At 39.1% G+C, this 16170-nt stretch overlaps 1 protein-coding gene across 1 annotated transcript in view; it reads right to left on the bottom strand.

The window, feature by feature from the left end:
- Window positions 1-4532: 4532 nt before the first annotated feature.
- The window catches only part of atxn7l1 (ataxin 7-like 1), an 82673-nt gene continuing 71035 nt past the window's right edge, over window positions 4533-16170 (bottom strand). Inside the window, exons 9-13 of the mRNA XM_056245351.1 lie at window positions 14490-14652; window positions 9230-9351; window positions 7706-8035; window positions 6765-7035; window positions 4533-5290 (exon numbers count right to left, since the gene is read on the bottom strand). Of these exons, the coding sequence (XP_056101326.1) occupies window positions 5273-5290; window positions 6765-7035; window positions 7706-8035; window positions 9230-9351; window positions 14490-14652 (904 nt within the window). The 3' untranslated portion in view covers window positions 4533-5272. The remainder of the gene's footprint in view (window positions 5291-6764; window positions 7036-7705; window positions 8036-9229; window positions 9352-14489; window positions 14653-16170) is intronic.

Below are 16170 nucleotides of genomic sequence, written 5' to 3'. Positions count from 1 at the left end.
GGGCTGGACCGAGAAGCTCGGGGGTTCGAGTCGCTAGCACCAATCGACACATTTAGCTACAACATTTGATCAGACCATCACATAAACGCCAATGCAAATAAACGGACTTAAAGCAGTTTAAAAGTTTAACCATTCTAATAAAGAAAATTTCGGTGACATTTGAACTGGTTTAGAGGTCATTCCAATGGACTCAAAAAGTTTGTTTATAAATGTAAAAAAAGTTCGTTCTTTCCATATTTGTATTATTGCTTTTTTATTGTTTTAATAGCCTAGTATAAACGTTATATTAAAGTTAGGCTAATTATAAGTTATACGTACTACAATAAAGTCATGTTTCTTATTAGTATGGTTAATGGATCATTGAAGGTCAGCAGCAAAGATATTTCTTAATAAAGTGAGATTAAATGCATAAAGTATACTTTTTAAATTTAGTATATTTAATTATTGTAGGTTTGCGTTATTCTGAGTTTTTAGTTGTTTTGATTCATTTTGAGGAAAACTAAATGTGTTTTTGTGCAAGTGAGATGAGTATGCCTGTTCACATTTAGTCTAAAACTACAAATAATTACATAGTAGCCTATCGATATACGAATATGCTATTAGTAGGCTACTATATTATTATTATTTTTGAGATAATATATAAAATAAAGAGTAATAATCAATATTTAGATTAATCGAATCCGAAATTGCAAAATGTTAAAAAAAAAAAGAAAAAAGTAAGTGATTATAAGCTGGCAATGGCAAGTAAACTTCTGGCCGGTCCTCAGGGGCTATGGGCTGGGTAGTTGCGTTGCTAGGATACCACCGCCCGAGATTCGCGCGTAAAACTTGTTTATATGAGCACGTGCGTATGTATTTTATGAGCTTGTGCGCGTCAAAAGCAGCTGCAAAACTTCATAATAGAGATAGATAGATAGATAGATAGACAGACAGACAGATATATGATAGACAGTCAGATAGATGATAGACAGTCGGATAGACAGATAGATGATAGACAGTCAGATAGATGATAGACAGTCAGTTAGATGATAGACAGTCAGATACAGATAAATGATAGACAGACAGATAGATGATAGACAGTCGGATAGACAGACAGATGATAGATAGACAGATAGATGGTAGACAGACAGACAGATGATAGACAGACAGATAGATGATAGACAGATAGATTAGATAGATAGACAGTCAGATAGACAGATAGATGATAGACAGATAGATGATAGACAGACAGATAGATAGATAGATGATAGACAGTCGGATAGACAGATAGATGATAGACAGACAGATAGATAGACAGATAGATGATAGACAGACAGATAGATAGACAGATAGATGATAGACAGACAGATAGATGATAGACAGATAAATGATAGACAGACGGATAGACAGATAGATGATAGATAGACAGATAGATGGTAGACAGACAGACAGATGATAGACAGATAGATGATAGACAATCGGATAGATAGATAGATAAGATAGATAGATAGATTGATGACAGATAGATAGATAGATAGATGATAGACAGATAGATAGATAGATTCTTCTGTAAGAATAAACACTAAATAAATAAACTCTCGACACAAACACTTGAATATAAATCAAGAACGCAGGCAAGCTGGTAAGAAAAATGTATTTCTGTAACAGCTGAAATGCAAAATATCATCAAACCCGAAAATACACATCTATATCATTGAGAACACATGGGCCAACAGGACACACACTGTATAAAGGACACGGGAATGAGAGAAATGCCTCTGAGTCCAGGTATAAAAATAAGGCCTTAGAAATCTTTACAATTGTTACGGCTGGGTCACACTGAAGCACTGAAGGTGTCGCTATAATACATCTATGAACATACGCATCACGCAGGAGTAAAGGGTGGAAATAACCTCAATAACAGGGTGATTGTGCAGTGTTATGACAAACCACCTATTTAGCAATGGCATTCACTAATAATGGCAAAGTAGTAGACCGCACACATGCAACAATATCAGTAGACGAACCGGACCGATCAGACTGACTGTATGGAGAACATTACAGAATTAATTCATATTGCTTCAGGCGTTTTCCTTTAGATGGAAGCAAGCGGAGTGTCTTTCTCTTTCACAGAAAAAACCAAACTGCGCGTGTTTTTGAGATCAATGTGTAACCGAGAATGTAGCTTAATTACAATAATTCTAATTAAACCATCTGAGAGTTATAATCCATGGAAGCTTGTTTCCGCCACAGAATAAAAAATAAAGATACTTTTTTCCTCGCAATTCTGACTTTTCTTCAGAATTGCGTGACATACTCAAAATCGTGAGTTAAAGTCAGGATTGCGAGTTATAAAGTCAGAATTGTGAGTTAAAGTCAGGATTGCGCGTAAAAGTCAGAATCGCGAGTTATAAATTCAGAATCACGGGTTATAAAGTCAGAATTGCGAGTTAAAGTCTGAATTGCGAGTTATAAAGTCAGAATTACGTGTTAAAGTCACAATTGCGAGTTATAAAGTCAGAATTACGTGTTAAAGTCACAATTGCGAGTTATAAAGTCAGAATTGCGAGTTAAAGTCACAATTGTGAGGTAAAGTCAGGATTGCGAGTTATAAAGTCAGAATTGTGAGTTATAAATTCAGAATTACGAGTTAAAGTCAGGATTGCGAGTTTAAAATTCAGAATTGCGAGTTATAAAGTCAGAATTACGAGTTCTAAAGTCAGAATTACGAGATATAAAGTCACAATTGCTAGAAAAAAGTCAGAATTGTGAGATAAAAATTGTTTTATGCCGTGGCAGAAACAAGCTTCCATTGTAATCTCACTCAATTCATTGTAAAATCAGCCTAGTGAATGAAAATAAGATGAAAACAAAAATAAAACAAAAACAAAAATAAATTAAAAAAATTAAAATTAAAGAAATTAAATATACAAAATATATATATAAATTAAAATTAAAATTGCACTGCTATGCCATGGTAACATTCATTAATTTCTACAAGAGGGACGTGTGTACAATAATAATACTTCATACAGTTACAGTTCAACATTATTGATGTTCTGGTAGTACACAGTTTTTTGTGGCACTATTGGACCAAAACAAAGCCATAAGATCAATAAGAGAAAAAGGGGTTCAGATCATTAACATTACAATTGCAATCGGACTCATTCAGTTTACTTGACTGGCTTTTCTGAAAAAATATATTATTGTGTCAATAATTCTATAGAATAATCTCTAGTAATGATTGATGTGCAATGGGAAAAGGCAAAACATGTAAGGAACATCCTCTCATCCCAGGCCGTTTTCTCTCTTCGGCGTTGATGGATTGGAGAAACTCCACATGGAAGCACTTCTTCACCCATAAGAGACGGCACTGAAGGCATCCGGGTTGCTTTCTCGCTCTGGTTCGCATTGGCATCAAGGCAACACGGTATAAATCCTACATGTTTTTTTGGGGGGGGGTCACAGCAAACAAGAAGCTGGCTTTCACAGAGCGTATCGTCTTTGCAGTCGAAACAACTATACATGATTCATATATCAATACTTTCATAAATAAAAGAGTACTCAAATCTTGAAGAAAAGTGCACAAAAAAGGATCTTTACAGGAGTTCTGTCTCTTTGAATATTAATATTCTTATGCTAGCGATGAAGACCTTCTCAGAGATGAAGCTCAAATGGTAAATTATGACTAAAAGCTTTGGGAAACCTGTTTGGAAATAATCATAATTTTCTGTTTGGTGAGGTTAGTGGCGCAGAAATTACACACTTCAAGACTACTACACACTACTGAGATTCAACCATACTTTCTTTTGTAAAAATCGGTCATGATGTGCTGTAATATTTATTTTAATGCATGAGATTTTTTAAAAAGTAAGTTTTTGGAAATAAGTCTCTTTTGCTCATCAAGGCTGCATTTATTTGATCAAAAATACAGTAAATATTGTGAAATAATATTATAATTTAAAATAGTTGTTTTCTATGTGATTATATAGTAAAGTGTAATTTATTCCTGTGATCAAAGCTGGATTTTCAGCATCATTACTCCAGTCTTCAGTGTCACATGATCCTTCAGAAATCACTCTAATATGATGATTTGCTGCTCAAGTAACATTTCTGATTATTGTATCAGTGTTGAATGTGAAAACCTTGATTCTGTGCTAAATAGAAAGTATATAAATGTCACTTTTTGATCAATGCATTGCTAAATAATGTAAATAGGAAGTAAATTGAGAAGGCCTCTTTGAGAAGGTCTTCATTTCAGGTGGTTAAACACTAAAAGGTACACATATTGACCTCATGACATCTTTAAAAAATAAAATTGGCAACAGACCTCGGCCGACTGCCAATACTGGCTCACTGCGATGTACCTTTCCTCTAGAAAACTGTGGGTACATCGTCATTTCAGTTAGTATTCCTTTAAAAAAAAATATTAAATGGGACGAGCGAAGAAACGTTCGGCCCTTTCGTTTTTAGGTCTATGAAGATACATCTGACTGAGGAAGATCGAAAGCACTAAATCCTTGAACCTCTGAGAGATACTAACAATAAATACAAAAAATAATAATAATAATTATAGTAAAAGATATGTACACACATTTCCAACAATAGGGTCTCAATAATACTTAAAACTTTTGAAAATGGCATACAAATATACTTCTGCTCAACATGTGAAGCACTAATCAGGTCAGTTAGAAAATTAATAAAGATGATTAAATTATTATACAAAATTCATCACTGGTTAAAGTTGCTTTACAACATGAGTACGACTCCTGACTTTTTTAAACCCACAAAACACTTGTGTCAAAAAAAACCAAATACTCAAAAACCTAAATTCATCCAATTTAGAAAAATACAACTTGCCAAAAAAAAAAAAAAAAAGCGTGTGTAAAATATTCCCTTGGTAGTTTTTCCCCTCCTTTTGTGTAGTTCAGGCATGAAATTAAGTGCACTTTAGATTGACACGGTTGAGTCTGAAGGGGTTTCCCTCCATCCACATGAAAACCAAAATAAAACTCGTATCGCTGAATGTCTGAAACTGGTTAAATCAAAAGATTCTGAATCTGTGTGAAACTGAAGTTCGTGAATATCGTCATTTCAAAAGGAAACGAGAGATAGACTTTATCTTCCATAAAGTCTCCAATGACGGGTTTATTCCTAATGGTTGCGGAGTGGAAGAAGCCCTGTAGGGAAGGAGAAGGCAAACGCCGAGACTCAACCGTACAGCGATCAGAGGCAGCGGTGGGATAAAGGCAGGACAGACGGCCCTCAGGAACCACAGGGTTTTCTTCCAGCGTCAGTGAGGGACCTTGGGCTGCAAGAGGCTGGTGGTTAGTAGTGTGTCACAATATAACTGTCACAATATATGAGATGGTCCTCACTGCAGAACACGAAATCCAAGGGGAGGAGTTGGATCCAGATCCAACTCCTCCCACCTTACATATACCTAAACCTACCCATCTCCGCCCCCTGATCCCTAACCCCACCCCTAATCCTACCCATCTCCGCCCCCTGATCCCTAACCCCACCCCTAATCCTACCCATCTCCGCCCCTGATCCCTAACCCCACCCCTAATCCTACCCATCTCCGCCCCCTGATCCCTAACCCCACCCCTAATCCTACCCATCTCCGCCCCTGATCCCTAACCCCCCCCTAATCCTACCCATCTCCGCCCCTGATCCCTAACCCCACCCCTAATCCTACCCATCTCCGCCCCCTGATCCCTAACCCCACCCCTAATCCTACCCATCTCCGCCCCTGATCCCTAACCCCCCCCTAATCCTACCCATCTCCGCCCCTGATCCCTAACCCCACCCCTAATCCTACCCATCTCCGCCCCCTGATCCCTAACCCCACCCCTAATCCTACCCATCTCCGCCCCTGATCCCTAACCCCCCCCTAATCCTACCCATCTCCGCCCCTGATCCCTAACCCCACCCCTAATCCTACCCATCTCCGCCCCCTGATCCCTAACCCCACACCTAATCCTACCCATCTCCGCCCCCTGATCCCTAACCCCACCCCTAATCCTACCCATCTCCGCCCCTGATCCCTAACCCCACCCCTAATCCTACCCATCTCCGCCCCCTGATCCCTAACCCCACCCCTAATCCTACCCATCTCCGCCCCCTGATCCCTAACCCCACCCTTAATCCTTCCCATCTCCACCCCTAATCCTACCCATCTCCGCCCCTGATCCCTAACCCCGCCCCTAATCCTACCCTATCTCCACCCCCTGATCCCTAACCCCACCCCTAATCCTACCCATCTCCACCCCTTAGATCTGGATCCAACGCCGCCCCCTGGATCTTGTGTACTGCAATGAGGTGCTACTGCAATATATCGCAATACAAAAATGCAACAATATATATCGTGGATAGTGTCAATATATCAGTCCCTCCAGAAAAACGTGATTATGCGATCGCATGATTTAGTGCATAATCAGCTAAAGTCTGCATATTTATGCGGGGGCCGCATTTTTTCAAATACGCCGCACTTTCGCCGCATAAATTGCCTAGCACCGGCGAACTATGCAACTGGAACGACTGGATGAACATTTTTGAAAACTGTCTCCACTGATAAATAACACTAAGGCTAACTTGGAAATGAGGCCCGATGTCCAAAATCCTGAACCACCCCTTTAAATTAACGAAATTACTCGGAAAAAAGATTCGTTTTGATGAACGAGATCGAACAAGAGAGTCAGTAAAATGATCCTAACGTCCCATCACTAGTAAGGATGCATTTCTGTATTTGGACATGGTGTTGCTAAAGAGAGTCGCTTCACCTGTGTGGCGAGGACGCTGTGGGCCGTTTCGACTGGCGACAGCAGAGCGGGGCTCTTCCTGAATATCCCATCCAGTGCTGTGGATTTGGTGCTTTTACTGGGTTTGTCGCTCGATCCAGAGCTCTTCCTCTTCTTCCCCTCAGAGGAGGTGTAGGACAGTGTGTTGTGAGACGAGACGGCCCCGTGATCCCCGGTGAGCGCCTGCGGGAGGGACAGATCCACGCTGCCGAACCGGGGCTTGCCCCGCATGCTGAGGGCGGCCGTCCCGTTACTAGGGGTGTAACAATACAGTATATCATGTCACGATATATCACAATACAAAAATGCAACAATATGTATTGTGGATAGTGACAATAGTGTGTGGTTCACCCAAAATGAAAATTAGTGTGAGAAAAAATCAGTCCGACATTAAACTACTATATATAATGTATAATGATGCAATGGGGGAATATTTGTGTGTCCTGATTATGCCAAATGTCTTGATCCCTGTAAAAAGTGCTACATTATTTTAAATATATCTAGTCAGTGACAGAGTGAAAGCATATTCATCCAAAATAATTCAGTATTCTCAGCTTCAGAATCATGAATATTGTTATTGTGTCTCTATTGTCCTGTGCTTTGGGTTTCCAGAACCAAGTCCAAACCTATTCATTTACACACCAATTTAATATCAAACTTAGCATTTATTTGTTAACCTTTTACCATATGTCTTGGCAATAATATGGTATGGTGAGTTCAGTATGGTAATATTACATCATCCTTGTTCACGGAAGTATTTAATGTAATTGTTAACCTGTATGTATTTCTAATGTACTATATATATTTCCTTTTCCCTAAGTGGTTATTCCACTTGTCAGGCCGCCATTGTAAATCAGAACTTGTTCTTAATGACTTGCCTGTAACAAAATAAAAAATAAAAAATAAAATGAGGGTGTGGTTACCCGTTACTGATGTGCGGTGGGAGATGGTAGCGGTTCCCACTGTTCCTGTAAGCCGCTGATTCAGAAGCGGGAGGCGCTCTCCGTCTTTTGGGTCCCGCTCCTTCCCCTGAGGCTTTCGGTGTCCTGGCCGGTTTATTCCTCTGCAGTCGGGGTCCGGGGTCGGGTCCGGGATCAGGGTCCCTGATGCAGAAAACACCAGCGCCGTTATGAGAGAGAGAGGAGGAGTTCGAGAGCATCGAGACGCTGTCCACAGGAGCCGTGAGAAACGCTGAGCCCAGGGGAGAGACTTCAGGTGAGCTTGTCATGCTCTCCACCGCTAGGGGGACTTTCCTGTGGCAAACAGGATATGACATCACCAGTCTGTGGTAGGAAGCTATGTGGCACGTAACACGTTAACCTAAATAATGTGCATTTACAGAGCGAAAGAAAGCATTGTGTGAGATTACACAGCTCCACTCAAGCCAGTAACGTTTCAGTAGTTTCTGCCTAAAGTTAAGGCTAATCCTAAAACATCTGGGTCATACTTTACCCCTAAATCAAAGAAAAATTGTAAAATGATATTTTGCATAAAGAAAATTGCTAACACTTTCAGTAGTTAACTAACAATGAACAAAACATTTGTTACGGGATTTATTCATCTTTGTTAATATTATACATGTTAGTTCACAGTGCATTAGCTAATGTTACCAAACACAACTTTTGCTTTTAATAATGCATTAGCAAATGTTGAAATGAACATTAATTTAGATTAATAAATGCTGTAGTACTGTTCATTCTAAATTCATATTAACTAAAGTAGTTCACTAATGAAACCTTATTGTTACCTGACAATACAATCTATTATTGGGATGCATAGCAATATTCATTTCATCAAGTTATATTTTTAATGCATTATTAACTATAATTTATATTTTAGGCTCTATTATTATTAAATATAGTTTATGTTTAATAATAGTATTAATATTAAACATAAATTGTCAGATATTACTAAATAATAATTACAATTATTAAATAAACATTTGTAAATGTGTTTAACTGCCATGAAAAGTTTTACTAATAATTATTTACTTTTATTATTAACAATCATATGTATGACATTTTTCAGTTAAATAATCATAAAAATATTATAAATTATAAATATCAATAAAAGATTATGTTTAACCACTTGTTTAATAATGTCATAATTTATTTATAAAATGTTAGTATTTATTTTCTTAATGCAAAATACTTTTTTGGGAGGGGGGGATGAAATAAATATATTGCATAAAGAAAAATAAATAAAGAAAACTGAATAATTGAACATCAAAATAGTGTGCAAATACAAAAAAAGGTCCTAATAAGTCTTTATTTTCCTATCACACTTTTTTTATTTTTTTTTTATTTTGATTTTGGGATGAAATGCCACACTAATATTTGAAAGCTTTTCTGAAATTCCCAGTGATGGAAAAACAAGTGTATCCACCCATAAATTCTCCCCCAATGTGTCCATAATAGCGCAAGCAGAGAGAGAAACGTGTAACTCGCCTCCACATGAGAGAGTTGACGTGTTTCTCCACCATGCAGTGAAGAGCCAGCCTGACCCGATCCCACCGTCTGTCGAACACGTAGTGACCTCGTCCCATCATCCGACTGCTGAACGCACAACACTAACACACACCGGCACAGACAGACAATGTGTTTCTCAGATTATATTACTTAAATGGATAGTTCACCCAAAAATGAAAATTAGCTCATGATTTACTCACACTCAAGGCATCCTAGGTGTATATGACTTTCTTCTTTCAGACGAATACAATCGAATCGGAGTTGTATTTAAAAATGTCCTGGCTCTTCCAAGCTTTATAATGGCCGTTTCTGTTCTGAAGTCCATAAAAGTGCATTCATCCATTATAAACGAACTCCACACGGCTCTGGCGGGTTAATAAAGGCCTTCTGAAGCGATGCGTTCGTGTATGAAAAATATCCATATTTAAAGCAACACCAAGGAACTTTTCCTCTGCGGTCGCCCTACAGGTTGGAAGCAGAATTGTCCATTACCGCTGTCGTAAATAATTTAGCCAATCGCATCCTACTGTCGCACGCACGCTCGCTGTTTATCCGGCACCGGCTTTGGAATCAACAATGGCAGACATCCCAACCTGCAAGAAGTAATTTCAGGGAGGTATATCTTGGTAACTGGATTGTTGACGGGGGGGTGGCGGGTTGACTAGCTTTCGTGAGGCACACTCGCAAGGTCTCTCGCTCCCTCTCTCTCTGCCGTGCTCGCGCTATGCATGTTATGCGCTCAGTATGTTCTGTCTCGCACGCGCGCTCTAGATTCTGGCAGATTTGAACTAATTTGCGGGCATCAGGGAGACGCTATAGACTTGGGATGTCTGCAATGGCCATAGACAATTTGAGGAAGTGGTGGGGGAAGTGACGTATGCCGTAAAGCAGTCGAGTTTTGTAGTTCTTTTTGTGCTCGGGTTACTACCCGAAACCCGAAGTTACATAGTGCGAGTAAAAGCGACACAGACCACGTCAGGCTATGGCAGACGTGTCATTTAACCTATTGTAAGTCGATGTACCATCACAAGTAGGGTTGGGTACCGAAACTCGGTACTAATAGGGAACCGGTTCCGACGTAAACGGTAGTAACCAGACCGAATAAGAACGACAATTTCGGTGCCTGACTTAATTAGGCACACACGCGCGCACACACACACACGCACAGTCTCTTCTGTCTCGCATGCGCGCTCTTGCTCGCAAGGTTTGGCTGCATTTCACGTGTAAAATTACGCGTCAGAACGCCCTCTGGGTGTGCCGATAGTCTGAATCCCAGATAGAATCAAGCCAATTCATTGGCTGATGGCGCGGGCGCCGCCTCGACGCACTTACGTCGTCATATTATGTTGGCGCGCGCGCGCCATCTGCTCCTCAGATTTCTCTGCCGAAAAAGGAAGCTGGTCGGCAGTGCAAGGAGCTTGGATAGCGTCTCGTTCCCTATTGAGAGAACATAGGTTACACCAGTAACCAGAGATGTTCTCTTTCATAGGTTCACTCAACGCTGCGTAGCTTAGAAGCAGTGGATTTGTATTTGTAGGCTGCTGTATCACGTGCCGTTTGAACTGACGCGCTACAGCGATCTGTCACATTTCAAAGAGCCAAAACGTTATTTATTGTGTGAATCTCGTAAAAATATTGACAGAATCTGACAGCTGTGGATTTGTTCCATATCAAAAGTAACCTTGTCTGTCGGTGTCAGTGTCCTCTTTGTCCGCGATTTTTCTCTGCGTGAGAAAATGGATGTGTGGCGTGAGAGCGTGTGAAAAGGGTCATTTGCGTGAGTCTCACGGTCAATGCGTGAGAGTTGGCAGCTCTGCCTGCTAGTAATCTCTATTAATCTCCAGTATTATTACATTGTTTGATACAATATTGTTTTATTTGATATTATGTAAATGTGAATTTTTATTTTATATTGGTTTTATTATTATTTGTATTTATATTGTTTAAAGATTTAAGTTAATATTGTGTCCAGTTTGGCCCTGTAAATAAAAGGGTATTATTTTTTGATAAAGTGTGTGCGGTTTCGTTTTCTTAAGTACCGTTTCAAGAACCGTTTAGGCACCGGAACCGTTTAAAAAATACCGAGTAGGTACTGGAATCGGATAAAACCCAACCGATACCCAACCCTAATCACAAGGGTCTTGGAAATATATTATGAAGGTTGAAAAGTTCCATAGTGTTACTTTAAAGCTTTATCGACTTAAATAACTAGCTTCCGGCCAAACAAACATACGCAGTCTACTTAAAGCTGCAGTCCGTAGCTTTTTTGGGTTAAAAATTTTAAATAATTTTTTCAAATTCAACACGGTAAGCTTGTAATAATGTTTCTAACTCCAGTGGTGCTGGTGGATTTCCGTGGGAGATTCGAGCATGTCTTTGCGTCATTGGGCAATTCCATGCAAAGGTCATCTTTACCATGAAAAAATAAAATTTTAACCAAAAGAACAAAACCCTTTTTAAGTTATCCATTTAGGTCTGTAATATACTGTATTAATGTGCTTAAACAAAAATTTTAAGAAAATTGCCTTGTTTATCCACCAGATATGAGGTGAGCAACAACGCTTAAATTACATTTTCAACCAGCCATTTTTCATGCTTTCAAAAAAAGGTATCAAAGACCCCCCTTTTTAAACTTTATTTTAACAGTAAGCATTTTGCAGAAAGATGGAGGCATGCCTGAGAAATAAATATACTAATTTGGTCATAACAGCACTGCCTGTTGAATTTATAAGGGCTTTAATAAAGAGGTCTTGACGCTTCAGTGCACTGTCACGTCCATAACGTTTTAAAGGTTTAGTTTATTTAATATGACAATTATAAATGCAAATAACTTGAAACTTTATTTACAAAGCTAAATTATGTTTATGCTTATTAGGATAGACAATTCATCTCACTACTTTGCTCTGAACAACCATAATAATGCGTTACGGACGTGACCGTTACGGACGCTTCATATTAAATTATGCATATGACTATTGTGATCTGTTTCAAGACAGAAATGATTTTGGCCACTTCATTTCAAGTTTTGTTTTGTAGAAAGAATTTATTTAAAGTGAATTTCGTTTTGTATAAATTGTAACTTAATTTTAAATCAAAGTTTCACCAACCAATTGCCTGGATTTAATAAATAAGCAAATATAGCATGGAGGTGCGATCACTTGCAACACGTAAACTTGAGCGCGTCTCATAACTGAACAGAATCATCTTAATGTGAAAATACAGCCATTATGCGTCAACAAAAGTGCCATGATGGTTTGATTGTTGATTTTCCAAACAGATTCTATGTATTTCAGACGTGTCACATCCATAACAGGGTTTTTGTCACATCCATAACGTTGGTTTTTCCTCATAATACACTTCATAAAAATATATATATTTTAAACATTGATATTTTTATGTTCAGCTAAGACCCCTTCATCATGTGGATAGCAATATTTATACATTGGATTTAAAAGTTCACAGACTTTAAAGGAAATCGAACAGTATACCAAAAACTCTGTCATTTCCCGTCACATCCATAACGCATGCATATTTTCCTTTTTTGGGGGTGCTTAAATATATTTTAGAAAAACATATTTTGCCTGTCAATTCCCCAGATTGGGTGCTCTGAGAATATGCATTTCCAATTTAAATATTGTAAGAAGTTGTTTTTTTTCTGAGACATTTCACCTGTCATTATGAGTTCAAATGTCACATCCATAACGCTGGAATTACCCCATTACGTCACATCTGTACACACACACATCTGCACACACACATCTGCACACACACATCTGTACACACACATCTACACACACATATCTGCACACACACATCTGTACACACACATCTGTACACACACATCTGTACACACACATCTGTACACACACACATCTGCACACACACATCTGTACACACACATCTGTACACACACACATCTACACACACATATCTGCACACACACATCTGTACACACACATCTGTACACACACATCTGTACACACACACATCTGCACACACACATCTGTACACACACACATCTGCACACACACATCTGTACACACACACATCTACACACACACATCTGCACACACACATCTGCACACACACATCTGCACACACACATCTGCACACACACATCTGTACACATAAAGAAGAGTCTCGGCTAGTAGGCTATGAGTGTGAGGATGCTGGAGGTGGAGATTTATAGCCTTTTCTCACAGCACTTGATATAATTAAACTTATCAATTTGATGGCGGATCCAGAAAGGTTCAAACGACAATCATCAGTGACAACGAGAGACTCACCCGCTCAACTAGAGTTAGGAAAAAGAGACTGTAACGGCCCATGCGAAAACAAGCATAATATCGGAAGGGCTTTATTTGTAGTCACGCAATGCTGATGTTGAACATTAACAATTTGAGAAGAAAGTATAATTTGCACGGTTTGACGTGATATGATGTGATTACTGCAATGATTTTTTCCCCTTAGTTGGTCAGAAGAACAAAAGTGCATGTTACTTAACCTACTTGTTCAGATTAAATTTTTTGGTGAAAAATATGTTGGTCATACTTCCAAAAAATAATAATCTGATTCTGAATGCAAGTATCCACACCGGCGGCGACTGACAGCCTCACACTCTCCTCAAACATTGTGTTCATCCGCGCTGTGCCGTGTCGAGGCATAACCCACGTAAAGTTGATAATTCCTCGAATAACTGCAATTGCAGATTTTGAACAGAGATGGCGACAAAGAGGAAAAACTACAGACTGCAGCTTTAAGTCTAAAGCACAACTTATGTGAGTAATGCGACGCACTGCTGATATTTACGCTACGCCATGACGCACTATACGCTTCTTCTGACGTCACAAGTTGTGTAAGTTGCGTTTTAGGTGTAACTAGACTGCGTATGTTCGTTTGGCTCGAAGCAAGTTATTTTACTTTATTAACCCGCTAGACCCGTGTGGAGTTCATTTATAATGAATAGATGCACTTTTATGGACTTCAAAACAGAAACGCCCATTCACTGCCATTATAAAGCTTGGAAGAGCCAGGACATTTTTAAAAGAACTCCGATTCGATTGTATTCGTCTGAAAGAAGAAAGTCATATACACCTAGGATGCCTTGATGGCGAGTAAATCATGGGCTAATTTTCATTTTTGGGTGAACTGTCCCTTTAATGCGTATACAGCAATGTAAAGGGTCCCAAACACAACAGACAAACAGCAGTGCAGTGATGAATGGTTGAGTTCAGCTCACGCTCAGGGGTTGTGGGTGTTGTGGAGAATAATGGCACATCAGCTTCTCCGTCTCTTCAGGAAGATCCGCTTCTCCTTCATCGCTGGACAGACGCGAGTCTCCGCTGATTCTCTGCCAGTCGAGCGCAGGTTCAGGAGCAGAGCTGAGCACGACACCACACTCTCTGCAGAGGAAGACATGATCATCTGAGAAACCTTCTAGGTTATTCATATGGCATATAACAGTCATTTAACCTGTTCATCTCTCTTTAGTGTGTAATGTTGCTGTTTGAGCATGAAAAAGAGAGTTATTCTCTATATCAGTGTCAGTGTTTCTGAACTCCATTGTAGTCTTGAGTTTCTTCCGGGAATGAACACGTCACAATATTCCTCATTTAAATAATTAATGCGCAGAATAAAGGGGCGGGGCCTGGTTGAGTTAGTTAGTAGTGTGTTAAACTGGCGGTTATGGTAAGGGGCGGGACATTTCCCAAACACACTCGAAGCGCTCGACCAATCACAACACACTGATCCAGCCGACCAATCAGAGCACAGTGTGCTTTTCAAAAGGAGGGGCTTCATAGAGACAGGAACTAAACAGAGCGTTACTGACAGACTGGGAAGAGAGGAGCCGCAACAATGGAGAATATGAGGAAAATATTGAACATTCAAGCAGGAAAACCTGTTCTAGCAGAGCCAAAAAAAAAAAAAAAAAAAAAAAAAAAACATAATAGGTCCTCTTCAAAAATCATAAAATAATCAAAACAGATGCATAAGAAATAAAAATAATAAAAACTTCTGTTAGACTAGGGCTAAGCATTATACTGAATCTTCACGATTCACAGATGATTTTTCTGGCAATTTAAAATCAAGTAACGTGAATATTGCAATGGTTTTATTTGCCCAAATTTTTATTTATTTTATATATCATTATTTATATATAATTTCACAATCTTTTCTTGTCCCAATTTAAACTTTAGTAGCAAAAATACAATTCTGTGAATCATAGGGGTGACCCCGAATAGTCGAAGATTCGATGCTTCGATAGGAGGAGCCTGATTCGACTACCAATCTCACGGTCGAATCTTCGCAGATGTGTTATTAAACGAGGATTATGTCATTTTGGCTATATGAGTGTGCTCAATGTCTGATTTCACATAGAACAACTGGTTTTCTGTCAATACGTTAATATACAGCCTATTTTGATAATGCTGTCAATAAAAATGTGCAAAGAAAGAAGCTTTTAATAAATATTTTTAACGTGCGTGCAGCGTGAATAAATCCAAACACCCCGTGACAGATTTAAGTTTCACTTTCGATCCGTGACCGACAGAGGAGCGTCTTGTCGGCAGGGATTTAAATCTGGGATAATAATGTCTGGGATAAGAAAATCTAAAGATGCACACAAGGATATTCTCCAAGGCTGGATTTAGCATCAGGAAAACCATGATCGCACTTCTGCCGGCCAACGTTAACAGGTTGGTTTTCCTCGGGACGTTCTAAAACGCTTAACGTGAAAAAAGCTTTTAAAACGCTTAAATGGCACTTTTACGTGCTTAATGTATGTACACAGTAGGCTACACACCTTAAGAAACCATTCTTTGTGCAGATAAGCAGATGAACCCAGAATATGAACGCAACGCGTTTCTCCGATAGAAAGTCACGTAAAGCTTTTTCTTTAACGGTTTTCTATGGGAGGAAAA

The sequence above is a fragment of the Rhinichthys klamathensis genome, unplaced genomic scaffold (assembly GCF_029890125.1).
Source record: "Rhinichthys klamathensis goyatoka isolate OS25496 unplaced genomic scaffold, OSU_Roscu_1.1 h1tg000029l_1, whole genome shotgun sequence".
Lineage (NCBI taxonomy): Eukaryota > Metazoa > Chordata > Actinopteri > Cypriniformes > Leuciscidae > Rhinichthys > Rhinichthys klamathensis.
This window is presented reverse-complemented; position numbering and strand designations above follow the sequence as displayed.